We start from the raw sequence: 24,274 nt of genomic DNA on the forward strand, positions 1-24,274 counted from the left end.
TCCTTCCCCCTCCTCACAGTGCTTCCCATGTGCTGACATTATCAGCTTGCTGCTCCCTCTTTTTCACAGATCACTGGGATTTTTTGATAAATATTGGTATGAAAACACATCTTGCTGAAAAATATCAACCCTTTGAACTGAAGCTTATCTCAAAAACTATCAATTTCAAATAAACTCTTTATCGGGTAGTTTCTTTTCATGTGATGATAGAGAGTGATGGAACTGATTCTAATTATGATTTTGAACTTGGTTCACGGTGCCTTGGGCACAGATAGAATGTGCCCTTGAACTTGCTTTCCTCTACAGTATTTGTGAGCCTCTTCAGGGCCCAGAATGAAAATAATATCCAGAATGGTTGAATCTCTGTGCCTAATGCTGAATGTTGTTTTCTTGGTGTGCTTCCTTTTCCACGAATTTTGAGTGCTTTTCAAGTGTTGTTCTCTTCTATACCTGATATGTTAAATTTATTAATGACAATTCTATTTAAATTAATAAATTGTTTTGCAGAAACCCATTAAATTATTAAACTCAAGATGTTAATAACTAGGACTTAAAGATTTTTCTTTGTCCTTTTAGTCCTTTTTTACAATAATGATTTTAATAAATGTACCATGCACAGTTCACCAGAAAGACAGCAACTTTTCCTAACGTTTTCCACTGCAGTTTCTTGTTTAGGTGATGAACTATTCTACTTATTTTAATGTGCTTCTTGATGCAACCTTGCAGCATTTGGGTAAAGAAGAAGATACTTATTTTAAATTAGAGATTTCAAATTTTTAGTATGAACATAGAAGTTGTGGGAAAATTGGTAGCTGAACTACTTGCTGATAGGACAAGGGAGAAGATATTTCAACTTAAGAGTTGAAATATGGGATATTGGGAGAAATTGTTCTCTCTCATGGTGAGGAGCCCTGGCACAGGGTGCCCAGAGAAGCTGTGGCTGCCCCTGGATCCCTGGAAGTGCCCAAGGAGAAGTTAAGATGGGGCCTGGAGCGCCCTGGGATAGGGGAAGGTGTCCCTGCCCATGGCAGGGGATGGAACAAAATGGGCTTTATGTCCCTTCCATCCCAAACCTCTCTGTGATTCCATGCTTTGTCAAACATTGTAGTTCAGCAGTGTGATCTTTACAAGGATACAAATAAAGCAACATTATAACTCAGTTTGCTTGAGTTTTGAAATTTGCCTCTGTATTTATTGATATCTCAAGAGGTCCAACGTGGTTTTGTGTTCCCAGACACAGTGCTGAGCATCTCAAATGTTCATGTTGATGTTCCCTGAGCTCTTCAGTTCAGTGAAGGCGGATCAGTTTTGTGTGTCCCTGAAGGATGTTAATCCTTGGAGTAACTGAGTTGCAGACAAAGAGGGATTAGAGGTGCTAATGTATCCTCACATCCCAAATAATTTAGTTTTGAATTGAAATTTAATTGGGTTTTTATTGTACTTAAGTGTATCAGTGATGTTCCAAATGCACTATTAATCTAACTATTAATTAAAAAAGTTCTTTCTAAAACATAACATTAGTGGATAAATTGTCTTACATTGTCATAGATATTGGCTAAATACCTAAAAGTTCTGTATTCTTGCTATTTTCAGACCCTCAGGAAAGAAGTAGTTGGGTTAATTAAAATTACATATCTTAATGGTCCATGAAGTGAATGATGTGCTGTGTTCTTGGATCTAAGAGAGAACATTGAATCTAAAATACCTACTAGATTTAAGGATATCCATCCATTGTGCTTTAAAATTCAGAGTGATTCATCTTCCATCGCTCTAAATATCAAATGTAGAGTGAGTCAAGTGCAAGTGAACTGGATTGGATTGTCTGTACAATCAGTTCCAGAGAGAGACAGCTCCAGGAGCTGAAATGTGACAGGAAAAGTTTGGGCTTGATCAGACATTGCCTTTTCTGGCCTTGAAATCCATTAAAACGATGAGAACAGTGGTCATCCTCTCACAGATGGAGAACAAAGTCCCAGCTGCAAGTGGAAGAGGACATGAGTTTAGGGGACACAGTTGTAAAGATTTAGGAAAAAGGTTTTAAGGAAAAGGAAGACTAAACAGCCATTTGTGTAAGGCTTTTAGAATTCTGAATGGACTTTTTAATGCATGTTTGTATTTAATAAGTATGCAGAATTACAGTGCAAAACATTTCCCACCCACATTCTGATAATATCGAAGGTTATCAGAGCTTAATACTGAAATGAACATATTCGATTATGGAGAATGGTTTTTAAAATACTGTAAACAAAATACCATGTTTTAAGAGATGTGGTAAATAATAAATGTGATTAATAAGGTAGGAGGAATATAGACAGTGAGAAACCCACCATCCAGGACCAGATTAAGGTCATCATTCCTAAAATTTGACTGTTCATCTATATACTAGCATGAAAAGTGAGTGATCCTACTCTATTTGGTGAATTTCCAGACACATCCAAGGGGGATAAAATTGCAGATCTTTGCATCCTGAAGGGTTTGCTTTTGTTTCTTAAGACAACATCCATTTTGAAAGGATTAAAACCTGCTTGCATGATTTAATACACCTTATTAACAATTATAGGTTGTTCAAATTTATCATATTATCATTTAGTATAATTCTCACTCTTTTGTGTGGAATCTGCTACTCAGTTTCAATCTATATATTATTATAATTTATGATAGCTTCATAACAATGCATTTGCTCTAATTATAAGGAGAGCACTCTAAAATACTTCCATTATGTCATGGATCAGTTGTTCTGTCTTTTTAATCATGGACATGTAGAACAAAAAGAGAAATCTGAAAGAAATGGATTAATTAGGCTGTAGCTTTATTAACTTCTTCCATTTGGGAACTGCTCAGGAGTGGTGCATCCAATCAATTTGTCATTGTTCTGGTAATTATTTCCAGGTGTTTGGTGTATTGTCAGCATCCCCTACTGATCACAGCTATTCTCTGCATTGCTACTCAGTGCCCATCTTCTGGCTCTTAATACACTTCAAGGCTTTGGAAAAAATATTTCCTCTGTCTATTAACCATTGAAATCCTGGTTTAATGCTTTTCTCTCAGGTAGATGTTTTGCCTTAAGTCTGCTCATGAAATTCCAGTAGCTTTTTTTGGTGGCCTTTGCAATCATCTGTTGATAGATGTTTGCATTGCTAAAGCTCTGGGGACATGGTGGGATTGTTGGGGTGTCCTGTGTAGGGCCAGGAGCTGCACTCAGTGATCCCTAGAATTCCATCCCAGGATATTCTGGGATTCCATGAGTATTTCTCACAGCTGCAAGTGGTCCTAAAAACCTGCAATTCTTATCATCTGTACTCCAAAAGCAGAATTGTTTCATGGGGCTGCTGTAATGATGATAGAAATGATACTGTGTGCCATTAGAAGGAACTGAAGTACTGCCTTTAGTCTGTCAGGACTCCTCACAAAAATGACAAAGCCAAAAAGGGACAGTAGGGACAAGAGTGGAAGAAGAACACAGTGAAACTGAAGGACACATGGGTCATGAGAAGAAATGGATTTAAATTATCTACAAATACAGGCAGTGTGGCATTATAGTGCCTCTAATGAAAGGAACCTGTCAGATCCTGGAGTTCATTTTGGAGTGAGTTTCTTCATATAGGATTAATTGGGGTTGAGTGTCTGAGCTGTTTCTAAGATGGAAGCTTGATAAATTTGAGTGTAGCTATTATCATATTAAGATTATTATTAATTATATTATCACTGGACTGACTGCAGTGGCAAGGAAGCAGACCTGATGGCTTCAGATTGTGTTTCTTGTGTCGACCCAATTTTCACTAAAAGTAATTTAATATAGATTACAGAACAACTTGAAATGCATTTGGAAAGAAATGGATAACGAAATGGAGGGTTGACTTTTTCCAGATAAAAATGTTTCTCTAAAGAATAATTGGCCTAGCTGAAGCTCCACTGATACCTTTAGCTAACTAAGAGTAGTTTGATACCAGTGCTGTAAAAGGATTAAAATATGTTAATTGGCACTGAGAGAGGTTATTAGTTTCTAAATTATGAACTATGAGATTTTGTTAAGTTTTAAACAACCTGCTGCGAACTTTTGTACTTTTTTGGTTTGCTTATTTGATTATGTCTATTTAACAATTTTTACTTCATTATTTTGGAGTTTTATTTCACCTGATGTGAGCTAAGACTAACCATCTAATACATGTTCTTCTAAGGTTTTTTGGTTTTGTTTGTTTCTGTTTCCATTTGATCCTCTGTGCATTTTCCCTCTGCCATTGAGTGTTGATTTTTAAATCTTTTTGCAAGGGATATCTCCTTGGATATTCAAATCTAAGAAGAAAAATTTTCTTCTTGCTTTCCTGGTGCCACTGGCCAATTATCAAATATTACTTCTTTCTTTCATAGTCCAATATAAATATTTATTGGAAGCTGCACACTGCTAATTTGGCAGAAAATGGTAAAATCTCTTCAGTACCAAAATGGAAGTTAAACAATTTTCAGGCTTCTGATTCAAAAATCAAAAGCTTGCTTTGGCTGCCACTTCAGCTTGGATTTCTCTAAAATGCAGTACTTTCCCTTAGAGGGGTTTTGCTGCTGGATGCTTGGAATCACTTCCATCTCATCTGAATCCTACTTAGAGCCTAAATAAGGGAAAAACCTTGCTGGGATTTCCTGTGGTTGTTTGTGTCCCCTTGGGTTCAATCAGCTCAGTATGCTCCAAGAGTGCATTTTGGAGCAAACTCTTGATTTACTCTGGGATTGTTGGTTTCCCTCCATAAATAATTGGAGAGAAGATGATGCCTTACAATGTTACTTGGGTTAGATGAAGCCAGTCCTGCACTGGGATCAAATTCCCAGTTAGGAAACTCACATCCAAGCCTTGCTCACATTCTGGGCTCTCAACTGTTCTGTGGTCACTCTCAATATCTCTTCTTATATGAAATATTTGAGTCACTCACTCATAATAATAACAATAACAGTGAAGTTTTATTCCCAATTTTTAGCACACTCTCAGCCAAAAGTTGTGAATAAATTTTCAAACAACTGTTTGAATTAAAGTATGCGTTAGAAAAAAATCTTTGTGGCATCAGAGTTTCTTGTTCCTAGTTTCAGTGATTTTTGGCACACAGGAAAAATGCATGGGAAGGTAGGAACAGCAAACTGTGGTCATCCTTCGGATACTTTTTCTATTTTACCTTGAATTTCAGCTCTGTGATGCTGAGCAATATAGCATTTAAGTATGTTTAGAAATTTAGTTTGTTCTCCTTTTATCTAGCAATGATTATTTGTTAATTGACTCTTAAGAAGTTTGTAGAGAGTTTTGCAACCCTATGGAAAGCTAAGAGGAATATATAGCTTTAGAAATAAACTATTTGAATTGTATTTTAAAATTTTATATTATCAGCTTATCATCCAAGATACTCTGCTTGAAAATTATAATTTGAAAACACAGTCCTAATGGTAAATATAATAAGGAAAATAGTACTGATGGGAATTAATCACTGTGGCTGTCTCAAATCTCTCCCCCACTATTTACATTGTCTTATGGGAAGTTTTGCCTTATGGGATTTTTTTAATGTTGTTGTAATAGTCTTAAAAGCAATGTAAATATGCTTTGATTTCACATTAGGACATTAGGAGTACTTTCTTTTTGAGATTCTGCACTGGAGACAAACTGGATTTTTTTTTTAACTACAGCAAATATTGGGTTAATATAAAATCTGTGAATCATAGCCAGGCTGGGAGAGGGGGGGAAAAGAGTCTGGAAAAGAGGAGGCTTGAGAGAGACCTCCCAGTGTCTACAGGGACTCCAGGAGATCTGGAGAGAGACTGGAGACACAGCATGGAGTGGCAGGACAAGAGGGAATGGCTTCAACTGCCAGGCACAGGGTTAGATGGGATATTGAGAAGGAATTCTTGCCTGTGAGGGTGGGGAGGTGTAGGGGGATACAATATAAGAAATCAAAGGTAGTATAGAAAGTAATCTTACCCTATTAAGGAGTTGCAGCTGAGTCAATTATTAGAGATTGGGAACAGGCCTGATTTGAACAGGCCACAGCTGTAGCCAATCAGAAGAGTGGACTGGCTATAACAGAGTGCATTGGTTGGCTGAGGGGAACTGGAGTCACTTGGCTGCTGTGAGGATGAGGAGGAGTCAGTGCCTGGAGGAGCTGCCTGCAAGAAACACCAAGGAGGTGCAATATGGAACCCTTGCAATGTCATGACAGTAGAACTCTTGCACTATAATGGCAACAGGGAGGCTCTGGAAAGGTTGCTCAGGGAAGCTGTGGCTGCCCCTGGATTCCTGGAAAAGTCCAAGGAGAAGTTAGAGGGGCTTGGATTGCCCTGGGACAGTCTCCCTGGAGTGCATCTGGATGGGCTTTAAGTCCCCTTCCAATCCAAGGGCTTTGTAGTTCTCTGATTTTTTTTTCCCCAGCAGCACTTAGTTTATCTACTTTGTAGAAAAATAAAACCCACAAGGCTGAACACTAACCCGGGCACTGTCTGTGTTGCTGTCCCAGGAGAGACGATGCGCATCGCCTCGTCGGAGTTCGCGGACGACCCCTGCTCGTCGGTGAAGAGGGGCACCATGGTGCGCGCCGCCCGCGCCCTGCTCTCGGCCGTCACCCGCCTGCTCATCCTGGCTGACATGGCTGACGTCATGAGGCTCCTCTCGCACCTCAAAATCGTAGGTGTTTCTCACCTTCTCTCTTGGGTTTGTGTGCTTTGGGCATGGAAAAACGGGATAAATCACTTAGGAAGGGTGGCTGACCATATTCCTTACTCTCTGCTTGGTTCTCTTGAAGTGCTGATCAGAGGTAGGAGTTAACACATTTCTGCATTAGTCTCATTCATTTTCCAATTCTGCAGAAATTAATATTTGAGCACTTAAAGCAAAATTTGTGAGCTGTTTTCAGTGACTGGACTTATTCTGCTGTTAAACAGCTCTCTGACCTGTGCTGAAGCATTTGCTCCTCTCACATCTTATCCCACATACTTGCCCAGTATTTTGACTTTCTGGCACAGTTTGGGTACTATCGTTATCTACTCTTCTTTTTTTTCTCTTTGTAACTTCTGAATATATCTAAAGATCAAATGTTTAATTTGGAGAGAGACAATAGTACAACTGTGTAATCAAAGATTAAAGAGGAATTAAAGATTACCAGATTTATATTCTCTTTTGGCTGCTACCATTCACATTTTTATACAGGAGTATTAAAAAGGTTTTCAGTTGAAAGTAGGAAATGCATTTTTCCACCGTCTCTAGCTGTTGCACTGTTACATTTTTATTGCAGAAACAAATCATCAAAAACCTCTGAAACAAAATAAAATTGTTCAGAAAATCATATACAGAATATTTAAAGCCTGCAGAGTCCATGTGTGAGTTTAACAGAGGAGATGGAGGGTTGCTTCTTTTTAGCAATTGTTCAAAAAGTTGGTTTTTTCCTTTTTTTTTTTTTTGAGGGTTGCTTCTTTTTAGCAATTGTTCAAAAAGTTGGTTTTTTCCTTTTTTTTTTTTTTTTTAAATTATCTTTTTGGCAGTTTAACTGTTCAGCAATCTCATGTTCTGGAAAAACAGAACCCTTCAACTTGCAAAGTGTGCAGATAACCTGAATAGCTGGAAAACAGTTTTCATAAGGAAAGAGGCCGATTTTTCAGCACAAGTTCTAGTGAGCTCTGCTTTAGTGGATAAAATGCTGCTCTCAGAATTGTCAGCACATGGTTATGTGCAATGTAAGCAGTGTCTCTCTCCAGTATGCTTTAAATTTTTCCTCTCTATAATGCTCCATCTAACTGTAATTCAAATTGTCCTTTCCTAGCAAGATCAACACTTGAATATCATAACCAACAGGTTTTTTCTGAACATTATGATGAAAATTTGTATTCAAGCTCTTTCATGGGCAATTAGAAATTCTGTTCTCCCATCTGAGATTTCTTTTGCAGCAGAGTACTCTGTTGTGTGAAATACAAATGCCCAGTGCTGGTTTCTAAGTGGCTGTATTTACTTGCACAGTTTGCACCCCAGATTTACAAGGGCTGTGTTTGTCAGTGTGATTTGTAATCTCTGCATTTATCTAATAGTATTACAAATTCAGTTTTTGTAGAATCATCTCTGGTTCTTTTCACAAAATTCAACATTCAACCTTAATTGTCACTTTTATTTTCATGTTAAAAAGGATAATTTATTTCTGAGGCTTGAACATGTAAATATCCCTATTTTACCACTTTACAGTGCTAACTGCTTTTAGACAAATGAATTACTAGAGGGAAAAATGGTTATCCTATACAAAATTGATGGAGAAAAGCTATTCTATTGACTCAAAGGTAACCTTCAAAGACTTGTGTAAGTTACCCATAAAATTAATGAACTAAAATAATTCTGCATGTCAGAGTAATGAAGCCTGATTTATGCTGAATTGTGCTGTAATCAGTTTTCTCTGAAAGCATGTCAAAGGCTTCCCAGGAAATGGTGCATTTTAATTAGTGTTTTAGAGGGAATATATGCAGGTGCTTTCTGGAAGGACTCTTGGTCATTGCATATTTTTTATACTGCTAAAATTAGAAATAGTGGTTATTGCAGAAGATTTTGTAACACATTAAAAAACCATGTACCATTATAGTATGTGGTCATGCACACAGAGGATTATAGATCTATTGTAATTAACTCCAGGCTAGTTAATCAGAGGAACAGATCAGTTGAAGTTGAGTGTTGTCTCAAGGATGGAGAATTTGCTCCAGTATGAATTTGTAAAAAAGAAATTGGAATAATAAAAATACCATTAAAAGGAGCTTGTGCTCCTGTCCTTTCTAGTATTTCTCATAACTGATTTTTTCATTTTGGAATCTGTGGTCTGACTGATATGATAGAGTACAATCAGCATCCTTTCAGATCTGATTATCAGAGTAGAATCTATGACAAAATTTTCAGGATTTCTATTTAATATGGAGCAGGACTTAGAAAAATGTATTTCACTTTGTCATGCCTGTGCTTGGCATTACAAACATAATAAAGATGAAACTTTGAGGTATTTTCCTGATAAAAATGGAAAATGGGTATATTTTTCAAGAAGTTCTGCAAGAGCAAGTTATTTAATACATTGATGCTTTTGCAATTTGTGTTCATGGTAAGGCAGTCAGTTCATTTTTTTAAAACTCTGTTCTCCTTAAGAGTAAAAGAAGAGAGAACTTGGATTCCAAATAAGATTGTAGCTTGTAAATTGGCAGAACTTGGTTTATAATTTCTAGCATAACAGCTATGAATTTTATGTTCCTGAATGATGCATTTTCCAATAGAAATGTATGAGTTTGCTACTCTGCTGCCCTGTAACTTGTAAATCTGCAATAAGTAGATAAAAGCTCAAAATGAAAATATACTCTCTCAGTGGTAGGAAAACACAGAGCAACTCAAGCAATAAAAAGACAGGTTCTGCACATAATTGTCTCTTTCTAAGCTGTTAGACACCAGCTACTGCTGAATTTATCAATTCCCAGCAGTGTCTGGAGGGCTGCAAACCCCTCTATTTCCCCATGCCAATAAGCCCTTGCCTTTTGAGGGGAAAACTTGTTATGCATGTTCTTATGAACTGCAGCTTTTAGCTGAACAACAGCTTTTAGCAAAAAGCATCAGTAACATCTTTTCAGTTCTCAATGTTTTTGCTTGGAATTGCATTTTTATCTTGCAAGGAAGAGAAGTACAACTTTGTATTTCCATCTAGTCACAGTAATGCTTCCTTTACTTATTGCATGAAAAGAGCATTTTATCCCTTCAGATATTTTTCTTGCTTTGCATAAGATAAAGGTTCACAATACATTTGAATGGTGGATCAACTTGTTGGTGTAACTAGGGTTTTATAATTTTGCCTGTTAGCTACAGCATGACTGCATAAGTGCAGGTGTGGGTTTTTGGGGAGATTCTTTTCTCAGTGTTAAATAACTAAAGAAAGCAAGCTCACAGCTGAGGAAAAAAGAAATAATGCAAATATTCTGGGTTGAAGCTATCATTTGATTCACAAAGATAGTGTTTTGGATTTATCAGGGTAAATTCAAACCTTAATGGTAAGTTTGAATTTCCATTTTAAATATTTCTTGTCCAGAAGTGATAACTTTCTTTGTTTTCCCACAATGCACATTAAGAACATACTCATGTATTTGTTTTGAACCCCACAGATATTAAATATTTGATCAGGTAAGTGTGGGTGGGGAAATTAAAACAGTGATATCTTTGGCATTATCTTTACATGATACCAAAGCACAGTAAATGGACAGTAATGCAGAGTGACAGCTGCTCTAATAAAAACCTAATTAAAGTTCATGGGACTCTCATAAAGCTTCTGTACAGTGATGGATGTGAAACCTAAATTGGTCCATGTAAGACAGAGTATTGGGTGGAACAGTCACAGACTTTCACAGACTTTGTCACAGAGTGGATTCAAATGCTGACAGAGCTGATTTATTGTGTTGTAGGTAGAGGAGGCACTAGAAGCTGTGAAAAATGCAACCAATGAGCAAGATTTAGCCAATCGCTTTAAGGAATTTGGGAAGGAAATGGTTAAACTGAACTATGTCGCTGCGAGGCGACAACAGGTGAGTACAGGAGTGGCTGGAAAAGTCCATCTTCACTCTGAAGTTCTCCTGTTTTATGTCCAAGTCTGGTTTAAAATGTTCAGTGAACCACGAATTGCTATGTCATGGCCTATAATTTATTACACTGATTAGTTTTGAATGTGATGATGTTTTTCAGAAGTGCCATTTCTTTAAAAGTACCTTCCAAGAGGCCTCAATTAATAACAGATTGAAGGGTGAAAAGGGAAGTGATTCAGGAGGTTAAGGATAGTTTTAATTTGATGATTATTCCCATTTAATTCTAACCTATGCAGATTTCAGGTCACTCTTACAGCTGGTAAAGCACGAGCTCTTTGCTAGTTCAGTATAATTCAAGTTCAGGAGGAACAGAAATCTACTTTGTGCTTAAAACCATTATTAATAATTTCCAGATTTTTAAAAAAAATTACTCATTTATCCATTTATTCATTGCTAAGGCAGCTGAAAAAGAGACCAGAAAGTCATGATAACATTTATTCAAGGCTGGTTATTGTACAACTTTGCAATAAAGATAGCTTTCCCCTGAACCCTGCTCTTTTCAAGACTCTGTAGAGTTGTATAAGGTCTTTCCAACTTCAATTATATTTGAATACCACCAATAATTCAAGAATGTGCCATCTTTGTACTGCATTGAACGCTGGATTTGGAAAGCTGGCTTTCCATATTCATCCACCTATTTACCTTATTTTCTGAATTGCAGTAATGACAATTTTCTTCTGAATCGTGATTGTGGGGCTTTTTATGAAAAATAGTCTTTTTAGAGTTATACTGAAATTGAATCATTGAATATCTCAAGTTAGCGGAGACCTGTAGGGATCATCAAGCTCATCTCCCTGCTCCTTGCAGAACTACAGAAAGCAAACCATCTGACTAAGGCAAATAAATGAAAATGTAAAATCTAGGGACTATATGGAGAATGCTCTTCAGTACATTCAGACACTTCCCCTGTGGAAATAGAGCTGCAAATATGGGAAAAAGAGGAAAATGTGAAAGTTAATGGATGTCTGTGTCTCTTAAGTTCTCATTGAAGACCCAAGAATATGCCAACAATTCTCTCTGAAGACTGTTACCTGTCAGCTGCATGTGGTTGAAGTTAATCAGTGGGTAGAACCTTTAAATCCAGAATATCTGGGTCCTTTTTCAGTGTTGGCAATGGATTCCATGTGTGGAGATAAATAAACTATTCAGCTCTCCAGACTGGTTTGTTCATAGTTTTAAAGTAGAAGTAATAATATTTTTTTTATTTCTAATGAATTATGAGGACTGTCTTAATGTTTGTGAGGCTTTCAAGAACAACATGATATGCACTATAACTGAAAAAAAAATCAGGGAATAATAATAATAATGATAACACATTGTGCAGTATCTGATTCTTGTTGTCAGAGGCAACAAAAGAAAGTATCTGTCATATTCTAAATAAAAAAAATTCTAAATTATATGAGCAATAGAGCAAAATATAAAGGGAACCAAAATAGAAATACTGAGAGGCATATTTAGTAGGTTTTTAAGAAATAAAACCATATGGTATTAGGTCATAGGTGAGACTGGATGATCTCGAAGCTCTTTTCCATTTCTTGTGATTTACCTGTTAATTCCTATGATTCTGTGATGTTCATTTATGTAATACTTCTAATTTGATTTTTTTTAAAGGTCTACCTTATGATAATTTTATAAAGGACATGGGTGTAGTAATTAGAAAAACAAGGCACTTGCTGCAACAGGAGTGCTGCCATTATGGAATCAGCAGAAAGAATCCAGTTTGGGAAGAGTAATTTTGAATGTTTTATGTACATTTCTAATGGGTTTTTGCAAAAGAGAAGTGACTTTTAGGTAAGATATTGAGAGCAGAATGTAACAGCTGTAGTGACACAGGAGGACTTCCTTGGGCAGGAGGAGAATTCTTTCAGTGATTTATGGTCAGTTCTGCCATGGATTCCATCTCTGCCAAACCACTGCAAGGTGTCCATGTCCGGATGCTCAAGGCAATGCATTCTAACACAATTCCAACCTTTAATTTCCAGCTCTAACAGCTGTGTGCTCTCATGCAGGAGCTGAAGGATCCTCACTGCAGGGACGAGATGGCCGCGGCGCGCGGGGCTCTGAAGAAGAACGCCACCATGTTGTACACGGCCTCGCAGGCCTTCCTGCGCCACCCCGACGTGGCGGCCACGAGGGCCAACAGGGACTACGTCTTCAAGCAGGTGCAGGAGGCCATTGCTGGCATCTCCAACGCTGCCCAGGCCACCTCGCCCACCGATGAGAACAAGGGCCACACTGGCATAGGAGAGCTTGCTGCTGCTTTGAATGAGTTTGATGTGAGTATCAGCTGGGTGTTATTGGAATAATTACCAAGATAGCTGGGTGGGACGTGCCTGAGCTTGTCTGGCCCTTGGTGCTGAGCCAAAAAGTGACAGATCTGGTGTTTTACCCCAGAGACACTTTTGGCTGGCTGGGTGTTACAGCTGAGCACTTGGAGGCAAGTACAGGCATGCAGGAGAGCAGGCTTCCCTCTGTTGGAGAAGCTTTAAGGCGATGGTGAAGGAAAGGAGTTGGTTCTGCTGGAGGGTTTCGATCCAGAGCTTTATTCTGGCCCATAGGCCTCTGAATCCAGCAACAGCTCCAACAGAACTCCAGTTTTCACTCATGTGAAAATCTCTCTCACATGATTTGCTTGCCCTTTTCCCCAGGGAAGAGGGGGAGGGAAAAATTATGGGGATCACCAACAAGGTACGGAATGGGAGGTCTCAGGGGACAAAGGACACCTGGATGGCCCAACGTCCCCCAAGGGTGGAGGCATCTTTTGAATTCTGCCAATCACTCAATGCCGTTCTGGAATGCCAGGATTGACAGACAGTGCTGGGCAGGGGTCAGGATGTGGAAAGGAGAGTGATTGACATGCCTGGGGAAGGAATCTTCAGGGAGAAACCCGGGGTAAGAGGCAAACCATGACATCTCACTGTGACATCACACTGCAACAGGGTGTGGAGAATGAGGTGTTTCTCCACACAATCTATAGAGCTTTTAACTAAGTTGTTCTTACACAGGACTCAAATTCCCCTTTTCGTTCACATCCATTTCCTCAGACTGCAGAGGCAGAGTAAAATCACGCCACGGATGCAGGGAGGAATGACACATCTGACTTTAAGGATATAAGAAGGCTAATTAATTACTTTATTATACTTATTACTATATTATTTTATACTATATTACACTACATTAAACTGAATCTGCACAAGCACCCAACTTAACTCAACTGCCCAGAATCTTTGACTGTCTGCTGAATGACAGTTTGGACACGTGCTTGGCCCTGATAGGCCAAGGAAACAAAACACCATTTCTTTGGGTAAACAGTCTCCATATTGCATTCTACTTTGATACAACACAGGAGTAGTGAATTAGACAAGAATTGTTTTGATAATTCTTTCCTCTGCTTCTCTCAGGTTCAGAGAATGTGAATCCCACACAGAGGCAAAAGGCAGACATTGATTTGTGTTGGTTTTGGTCAGGAATAATTGTTTGCTGCTAATGAACTGGAATTACAAGGGGTTATTCATGCTCATATGCAGTGGCTGGGATAGTGAGAAAAATAACTTCTTGAAATCCTTAGGATCCTTGACAAATCTCACTACATGGCTATAGAAAATGCAAAGTCTGATTAATCTGGCAGTTCAGTTATGTGACCAAGATCTGAGGTTGCTTGAGTGGTAAAATCATGTTTGTCTAGCAAGTCAGGAAGACAAGACAAAAAAATGAAAATGGTGTCCTGGAAACATTAACATTCAACTTGAATCTTGAATTATGTTGATCAAAGGCATGGAGAAAGCATCTTTCAAACAGAGTTGATAGCAGTCAGTTCAGCTGTGGGCAAAGTCCTGCAGCCTCCAGCAGTAGATACAGTTTCACTTAAGCAACTTTCCTGACAGCTAATTGTTTAGCTGTTAATTTCATTAGCAGTCCTGTCTGATGCTTTCTCCCTATCTCACATGTGAGGATTGTACTTCAGGCAGTGAACAAAAAGGTTATTGCAGACAGTCTCTGACAATAATTTCATCTTTCATTTTGACTTAAGGCAAAGACTTGTTGGAGTTATTACTGGGGAATGGTGTCCTTTTCACTTTGATTAAGACACAAGGTTGCAATCCCAGCATCTGTCACATCAGGAGCTGCTCAGTCCTGCTGCATTTAGGGCTGGAAGTGGAGGTGCAGTGCAGGTGGTTCATCTCACAGCATGTTTGACTGGGCTGTCTCCTCCATCTATTCTTATATCTGTGTTTTTTCCTGCACAGTTACTGTGCATTAAGATTTAAGGAATTCCTCAGGGTTTTCAGGTCCCTGGTGGGTAAGATTCTGGGAATAATATCCTGTGTGGTCTGACTGTGCTCCAGGTTTTGTGTGGGACTTTGCACGTTATGGACAGCAGAGGTTTGACAAACAGGGACAGAAAACATGTGACTTCTCAGTCCCAAACTGATGATGCTGCTGCTGCCTTCTGGAAAAAAGGCTGTTGTTCAATGCAAAGAGAGTTGTTGTGCTTAGTGAAAATAAATGTAGTGAAGACTGTGCAAGACATCAGATATTGTCCCCTGCCTGTATAAGAATATTCATCCTTTTTCTCCTCAGGTAAAGTCTTTTCCACTTTCAGTGATGGTGCAGGAGCCATGCATGTGTGTGGGAGATGTGTAGCCATAGTAGCGTGTTCTGTTCGTAATTATGTGTGGAAAAACAGCCTTTTTGGGGAATTCTCTCTTTCTTATTTTAGGAAACTAAATGAAAACTTGGACTTATGAGGACACAAAGCCTGAAACAATTGTATTACTCATTTTCTAAGTCACTGCTTAGCTGTTGAAGGAGATTTATTCACACCTAATGTTGCATTAAAGATGATATTCCCTAGCCTCCAGGGAAAAAGATGATATTCCCTAACCTCTAGGGAAAGTCAGAATTTATAGCTAGTGATGGTGGGATGATTGTGAGTTTATCTTTATGTTTTACAAGCAATATTAGCAGACTAGTGAAACCATGTCATGAGTTAAAAGGTGGTGGAGAAAAAAAAACATTGCTTTTTATGGTGGCACTGTATTACTTCTGCAAGGGAAAGGAACTTTGTATATTCTAATGAAAATAATTTTACAGAATATTTATTTTACAGTCTCAGTCATAATAATAATTTTATATTTGGTGGGAAGTGCTTACTAAACCATGCATTATCTGCCAAGATGATGACTCTGTATTAAAAATAAGTTTACATTTTTTTCCATTATTTTAACACTTCTCAGCCCTCATTATTTCAGATTTTGGAATCAGTGTTCTGTGGCTTAGAGCTTCAAATAACTGCAGTGTGAATAATTTGAACATTTTCTCAGTCAAAATATCATCACATGGAATAGAAATAATTATTCTACCTATTTGAAGCACAGCCATTGTGTTTAACTAGGTCTTTTGATAGTTGTCTCCCTCTATTCACTGGGGGGTTGTGTGTAGAGTCACCTGTGAGTTATTAGCAGCAAAGTTTTGAAGATAGTTGTCATTTATTGCTTCCCAGAGTTAATTTATGTAGAAATAAGGAGAGCTCACAAATCTGTTCCTTAGTAGATTTTTTCTTTAAAGTCCTATTTGAAGTTGATTGATGACAAAAGAATGTGTTTAATGCCTTGTCGCTTTGTCCTTTCACTTCCATGTTTCTGCTTTACTCTTAGATAATTTAAAAATAAGTGTTCCTGGTCTTACTAGTAATTTATTATTAAAATTTGTCATATATTTTATGCTCATGAAATATCTCTGAGTCCTTGATGAAAATGGGGGTGCACAGTTTATTTCCCCCTCATGATATTTAGCCAAATTTATGCAAATTGCATAGATAAATATTTGAAGAACTTACTTTGAACTCTGAAAAGGCTCTGTTTTCACTCAAGAAATGGCAGTTTTGATCTGGTAAGCTCTCATCTCTTCTGGTTGTGGAGGGACTGCTTTGCTGGCACGTGTTAAACTGTGGGATGGATTTATCTCGTGTCCTCCCCACAGCCCTCATGGTGTGCAGCAGAGACAGGACCTCCACATCAAACTGGAGAGTGGTGGGGAGGTAGACAAAAAGAGAATGAAACTATTGAGTGAGAAGAAATGCAATGAGAAAGACCAGGAAACTGTGCTGGAATAAAACTGAGATGAAGATAGATGACATCGATACTGGCGTGTGTTTGGTAACTGCAAAGGGGTAAAAATATATGTGGATGTAAAAATATATATTTATATCTAGAAATAAAGAAAGGAATAATTTTGTTCAGAGAAAGGACCAGAGCTGGGGAAGGGTCTGGAGCCCCAGGAGAGGCTGAGGGAGCTGGGAAGGGGCTCAGCCTGGAGCAAAGGGGGATCAGGGGGACCTTGTGGCTCTGCACAGCTCCTGACAGGAGGGGACAGCCCGGGGGGTCGGGCTGTGCTCCAGGGAACAGGGGAAACAGCCTCAGCTGTGCCAGGGAAGTTTAGATTGGATATCAGAGATGTTTCCTTCACCCAAAGGCTTGTCCAGCCCTGGCACAGCTGCCCAGGGCAGTGTTGTGTTCCCCAAGCCTGGGGGAATTTAAAAGCCATGGGGATGTGGCACTTGGGGACAGGGGTTGTTGGTGGCCTTGGCAGGGCTGGAGTTGGACTGGATGACCCAGGAGAGCTTTTCCAATCCAAACAATTCTGCCATTCCATGATAGTCTGTAGCACAGCAGGGGCTGCACACAGATTGTTGGGGAATGTGTTCTCCATCATGGAATAGAGAGGGGGCAGTGACAGGCAAAAATAGGATTTACTGGGCACTTGGGATCTCTGGTGAGTAGGAGGGTGCCTGCTCTCAGAATATGGACTGGGATTACAATTCCTGAGCCCCGAGGAGTGGAGCTGTGTCAGTGGGATGTGCTGACAACACCTCAGAAGTGCTAATCACAGTGGAAATTCAGATTCTAGGGGGTTCAGACCTACAGTGGTTTACATTTTAAGCAATTCTAAATAATTTCCTTTAGATTTGGATATGAAAAATGAGGGCAATCATTCTTGTACCGTGCTGGGAGGGTGGGTGTAATGGTGTTGTAAATATAAAGCTGTTTACTATGCATGCACCATAACTCCATAAAAGGATTATTCCTGTGTTTGAAGCAGGGCTTGAATTATTTGCAATAAAATTAAATAGAATTTATAAATCCTCTGATTTAGAGAGGGGAGGAGAAGATATCTAAAGGAAAAAAGGACCAAAACCCCTTTCCTCCACTGATGCAGAAAGCAGATATCTGTTGTTTTCTGTATTGCTCCAGAAAGAACTGATGAGATGGCTTGTTAAAAGAAATATATAGTGCTTAGTTTTCATATATGTTAATCCAAACAGACAAGCCCTGTGCTGATGTTGTTTTATCTGATGTTTTAGAATTTTTTATCTTTTTTAATGTTGGATTTATTGTTTCTCTAAATTTTGTCTTTAAAGTTGCAGTGTTGGTCCTTGCTACATCTTCAGCTGCTGAGCCTGTGGGTCACTCCTTTACTCTCTGACTTCTGAGTATGAAAATAATTTGGTTTATAAAGGAATTTAAAGGAAAAGGAAGGGAAGTGGTCACAGAGTTCAGGTAGCATTTGGACAATGCTCTCAGGCACAGGGTGAGACTCCTGGTGTTGTCCTGGGAAGGGCCTGGACTTGGACTGGTTGATCCATGTGGGTCCCTTCCAACTCAGGCATGGTTCTATGATTTAATATGATTCAGAATTAAAAGAGGTGGTTAAAATGATTTTTAGTACTTGAGGTACTTATGTATTTGGGATAGGTCCCAGGGTACTGAAATAGTACTTTATTTGTCATGAGCAGCATTTGAACTGAGAAATTACAGGCAGTGTAACTCAATCTTTAATGAATTGTTGAACAGAGCAAGTCAACTATCTTGGAGATGACTACATGAGATGAGAAAGTCTCTGGTGACACTGGTCACTGTCCTCCAGGCTGTTAAATGCAGCTCATAATTAATAAATGGGCTATCATATTTTGTGAATACATTAATGCTCCTTAAGGAATATTTTGCATGGCTAGAGAATGCAGTGCACCTTAAATGGAGTGAAAGATCTAATAAGTGTGTAATGAGGGGAAAACATTACAGAGAGACTGAAAAGACAAAGTATCTGGGTATAGCAATGGCAAAGACTGCTTTTTTTTTTTGGTAATAAAATCAGGAGCTGTCAAAATGTGGCAGGAATGTAGCAGACAGAAAAAATGCTGTGTCATTAAGTGACTACCTTTAAAATGTTCCTTTTTGGACAAATAACTGCTAGATGATCTGAGAATGGATTTTTGCAGAACATTTATGGAATTGCAATTTGCTTGTAAATGTGTTCTTCAGAGAAGTGATTTGTGATGCTGCAGAGAACAGGACAAAATGTGAGCTTTGAAAGGAGAATTGAAATGTGTTTGTTTCGCCACTCAAATTCATAAGAAACAATTGCAAAAATATTCCTGCACATATGACAGCAATTTGAAACCAGACTTGTTGAGCTTGAGTAGCTCTTGCCCAGGCAAATGGCAATTTCTGTATAATAGCAGCTCTGTATTGAATTTAACTAGGAATACACTGGGGAAAGTGTGCTGCAAATTCAGATAAACTCAGGTATGGATTTGGATGAAATATGGAAGAATCTCAGAATGGTTTGGGTAGGAATGGACATTAAAGATAAACTCAAACCCCCTGCCATGAGCAGGAACACTTTCCACTGTCACAGGTTTCTCCAAGCCCTGTCCAACCTGACATTCTCCCTTGTCCTGTCCCTCCATCACCCTTTCTATATTGGGAAGGAACAATTCCTTCCCAATATCCCGTCCATCCCTGCCCTCTGGCAGTGGGAGCCATTCCCTGTGTCCTGTCCCTCCATCCCTTGTCCCCAATCCCTCTCCAGCTCTCCTGGAGCCCCTTTAGGCCCTTGAAGGGGCTCTGAGCTTTCCCTGGAGCCTTCTCCAGGTGAGCACCCCCAGCTCTCCCAGCCTGGCTCCGGAACAGAGGGGCTCCAGCCCTCTGATCAACTTTGTGGGTCTCATCTAGACTTACTCCCCCAAATCCACAAATTTCTTGTGTCAGGAGCCCCAAAATACCGTTGGATTTTTTTTTTTTTTTTTTGTCCCTAGAGCAGGTGAAGTGGCTTTTACGCTGCAAAAGTCTCAAGCCAACCATTTCCTGTGTGAAGGCAGCCAGGCTGTCCCTCAATGTTTCTAAAACTTCTACGCAATTGTGAGATTCTTTGGCACTTTCTGCACTCCTCAGGTCTCCTCTGAGTGGGGAAACATCACACTGGCCATGCTGTGTCTGAGGACGCTGAGCTGATGTCTCAAATGAGGAACGATCAGAGTAAATTTTGGGGTCCTGATGATGCTGAGGGGCCAAACAAACTTTTCCTTTCAGTTATTGCTGCATGTCCCATTACAAGCCCTTCTGTGTATGTATGGGCTTGTTTATATATTACTGAAGAAAGGGTCAGCTCCAGAATACAAAGGATGGCACTGGAATTTTGGAATTCAGGATTTTGGAAGCAAATGCATGGCAAAAATGTGATCTCTGTGAAGGGAAGCACCCTGGGTAACTGGATTAGGATCTCATTGCTCTCATTCCCCTTTAGCAGTAGGAATGGTGCTGCTGAGCTCTATTTGCTGTATAGGAGCACCATCTAGTGGGTTTATGGTTTATCTTTTCCATGTCTATAATTTTTTTTTCCCTCTGAAATGCTCTTGGATAGTAAATAGTATTGTGGAAAGATTTAGCAATCAAACAATCAAACCTACCTGTTTGGAGTTTATAATAGAATTTTGCTACCACTTTTGGTGGTAGAAAGAGCCTTTTGCCAACGCACCAACTGCTGCCTGTGCTTCCCTATCAAAATACATGTAACCTGTTTGCAGCAGGCCACTTTATTTGCAAAGGAATTTTTGTAATCAAGCACAGATTTGTTAGACATACTAAAAACACAGAAAAGAAACACACTTTAAACACCTAATTGTCATTTCTTTAAGGAAATGTGTTTTTGTAGCAGTACAGTTTGTAGCCATGATATTTCCTGAAAAATCCTTTTCTTTAGGATTTTTGCTCCTGAGAAGCTGAGAGGCCTCAGGAACAAAATGTAAACATTGATTATCTGCTGCTGTGGAATGCAACAGGTGCATCTGTGATTGGTCTCATGTGGTTGTTTCTAATTAATGGCCAATCACAGTCAGCTGGCTCCAACTCTCTGTCAGAGAACAAGCTTTTGTTATCATTCCTTCTTTTTCTATTCTTAGCCAGCCTTCTGATGAAATCCTTTCTTCTATTCTTTTTGTAGAGTTTTATTATAATATACATCATAAAATAATAAATCAATCCTTCTGAAACATGGAGTCAGATCCTCGTCTCTTCCCTCATCCTAAGATCCCTGTGAACACGGTCACAACAGTTATTGCATTATTATTCAAATTTTTGCAGGTTTCTTAATTTCTTGTTAATGTAAGTATGAATATCTGAAGTGCTAAATCAAAAACATAATAAAGTTTCTTTCAGGTTACTTATAATAGCTCAAAAAGAGCACTTAGTGAAATGTTCTAATTAGACTACACTTGCTACTATTTTGCCTGTGTTTATTTAGCACCTCTGAGATGCTTCTGTAGCTGAGGTATGTGAGAAGTGAACACCTCCACTCTTTCAGAGAAGCAGCATCTCCAGTTAGATTTGGAGAGCAGTCAGGAGAGGGAGCTGGGAAGGTGGGGCTGCTGCTTCTGCTGGAGGTTGTGCCCTCCTGCCTGAGGGGAGCTCGTGAAGCTGCTGTGGGTGCATCCAGCCTGCTGTGCCAGAGGGGAAGGTCAGAGCATCACAGCTGGTTTGGCTTGGAAAGGAACTGAAAGACCATCTTGTTCCACCCTCTGCCATGGGCAGGGACACCTTTCAGTATCCCAGGTTACTCCAAGCCCTGTCCAACCTGGCCTTGGACACTTCCAGGGATAGGGAAGCCACCAACACCCTCACAGTAAAGAATTTCTTCCCAATACCCCATCTAACCCAGCCATTCCCCCTGTCCTGTAACTCCATGCCCTTGTCCAAATCCCTCTCCAGCTCTCCTGGAGCCCCTGTGAATTATTTCTGTGTTGTTTCATCACTCCAGAGCAGCTCATTGAAAGCTGCAGTTTAGCATTGCACAGTCACACTCTTCCAGCTGTATGGTGTGTCTGTGTAACACAGCATTGTGGCAGGTAGGAACATTTGATTTATTGCTAAAAAGGTGATCAGCAGCTTTATTAGCATTGCAGGAGACATGGACAAAGGTGCAGAAATCCAACCTGTGAGCACACAGCATTTATTTTTGCAGTAGTGCGGGTGCTTCTGACAAAGAAATTCATCAAACACTCTTATTTATATGGTCTTGTCTCCAAGTTACTCAGAAAAACTAGGTTCCTCAGTATATCATATGCTTCCTTCTACTCAAAGGCAGTTTTTCCTGCTGCCTTGTGGTTGTGGCATTGTTTATCTAAAATATCTATCGCACTTTGCAGTGGAATTTTCCTTGAAAGTTGCATTTTCCTTGTGCTAAGGGCAGTTGTGTATTCACTGTCTCAGGAATTGTTAAAAACCCTGTGGATGTACATCCTGGGGTGACTTATGATGCTTGTATGTGGCCAGCAGGAGCAGGGAGGACATTTTTCCCCTGTACTTGGCATTGGTGAGGTCACACCCTGAGTGCTGTGCCCAGTTCTGGCCCCTCAGTTTGGGAAGGACTTTGAGATGTTTGAGCCCATCCAGAGGAGACAACGAGGCTGGAGAGGGGCTGGGAACACAAACCCTGTGAGGAAGCCCTGAGGGAGCTGGGGGTGCTCAGCCTGGAGAAAAGGAGACTCAGGGCTGCCCCCATCACTCTGCACAGCTGCTGAAAGGTGCCTGTGCTCAGCTGGGGCTGGGCTCTGTCTGCAGCAGCACTGACACACCCAGAGCACACAGCCTCGAGCTGTGCCAAGGGAAATACAGGTTGGAGAGAAGGAAAAGTGTTTTACATAAGGAGTGGTGAAGTTCCGGAATGGCTGCCCAGGGAGGTGGTGCAGTCCCCATCCCTGGGTGTGTTTAACAAAGCCTGGATGTGGCACTGGGTGCCAGGGTTTGGTTGAGGTGCTGGGGCTGGGTTGGACTCGATGATCTTGAAGGTCTCTTCCAGCCTGGTCATTCTGTGAATACTGTGAATTTTGTGTATCCCCCATTGTTCTGTTTATGCTGGCTATTAAGTTCTGCACCTTGAAGTGTGCAGTTTGTTTGCAGAAACTGCACCAGGTTCCTTCTCGTGAGCTCCATTGTTGGCAGCACAGACAGCAAGACATAGCTTTCCTTTGCTTTTAGTTAGTTTTTTTTAACTAGATGAAGCAAAATGTTCGCCAGACTGTAGCTTTTCTTTTTCTTGAAACTGATCAGCCTTGCCCTGAACTGAAAACCCAAAAAACCACCAAAAGTTCAAAGCTGTGGCCCACTGAGGCCCAGGGCATGACATTTTCCAGCACAGGAGGAAATAATAAGAGACTGAGTGAGCTGAGCTACACCCCACAACAAGGACTCTCTCTGAATTTGCCACCTCTTCAGAACAATGAGAGATTCCATTGTTTAATGCTATTCATTTTTCCATGTTTGTGGACACTTTGCTTGTTAAATAAACAGTTTTTTCCACTTTTCTCAAAGCAGATTTATGTCCTTGAACCCATGAGGAGAGAAGCTGCTTGAATTTGCTTTCTAGAGGGTCCCCTTTGGAGGCTTCCTCCCAAATTTGCCCTAAACCAGGACAATGTAGCTCTTGGTGAACATGGTGGTGGTGGGTTTATGGTTGATGGTCTTAGAGATCATTCCCAACCTTGACCATTCTGTGATTCTGTGATTCTAAATCTTTAAGAACCATGTTAGGAAATGGTCTCTGCCCTGAAGGTTTCACATTCTAAGCAGATGAATTAATGTGTTTAACAAATAAATGAGGCAGAGGTTGCTGAAATTTCCTGAAGACTTTCTATGTGCAGAAACCAGAGGATGAGCAGATTTTTCATGAGCAATAAGGCAATTTCACATAATAATGAAGCCATTTAATTGGAAAATGCAGGCAATGATACAGTAATTCTAGGGTTTTTGGAGTTGTAAAATTGTTTTAAATTATTAATGTAACATTTTGCTTTTGCTTTCCATTATATTTCTAATAAAGACTGTGAGAGGTTTTTTGGCATAGTTGAAAATGAGATTCTAATGCAGATTGATGTCACAAAGTTTCAATAATGATGTGCTCTCTGATTATACAATACATTTATGTAGGGTATATGGCTATTTTCAATTTTTTTAGTTGAAGTATGAAAATTTTTTCCATTATTTTACATTTCTGAAGTGGTGTCCTCTAGTTTATTAGTGTATGAGATAGTTTATTGCCTTCTGAACAAGAGAAAGTTGGTTTAGAGCAGTACTTAGTATTAGAGACTATTTTTAAAAGTCTCTAATATTTATTACAACATGGCAACTTCTCTGTAAACACACCTTGGTATAATTTAAGGAAAAAAGAAGAGTTGAAGAGAAAATAGTTAACTATATTTAAAGAAGATTATATCACAAGTTTTGCCAGCTTTCAAACAAATCTTCAATCATGTTAAAATTAATTTTCTTGGATTTTGTTTCAGCAACTGCAGCCAAAAATGATCTATGTTTACAGTCATCTGAACATTTATAAA

The 24,274-nt window shown here is 39.5% G+C and overlaps 1 protein-coding gene across 2 annotated transcripts in view; it reads left to right on the forward strand.

Moving 5' to 3' along the window:
- The window catches only part of CTNNA2 (catenin alpha 2), a 478,676-nt gene that overhangs the window by 112,338 nt on the left and 342,064 nt on the right, over positions 1-24,274 (forward strand). For both annotated transcript variants that reach the window (XM_058024127.1, XM_058024126.1), the window contains exons 4-6: positions 6,486-6,652; positions 10,429-10,548; positions 12,615-12,881. In XM_058024127.1, the coding sequence (XP_057880110.1) occupies positions 6,486-6,652; positions 10,429-10,548; positions 12,615-12,881 (554 nt within the window). The remainder of the gene's footprint in view (positions 1-6,485; positions 6,653-10,428; positions 10,549-12,614; positions 12,882-24,274) is intronic.

The sequence above is a fragment of the Melospiza georgiana genome, chromosome 5 (assembly GCF_028018845.1).
Source record: "Melospiza georgiana isolate bMelGeo1 chromosome 5, bMelGeo1.pri, whole genome shotgun sequence".
In the NCBI taxonomy this organism is placed as follows: domain Eukaryota; kingdom Metazoa; phylum Chordata; class Aves; order Passeriformes; family Passerellidae; genus Melospiza; species Melospiza georgiana.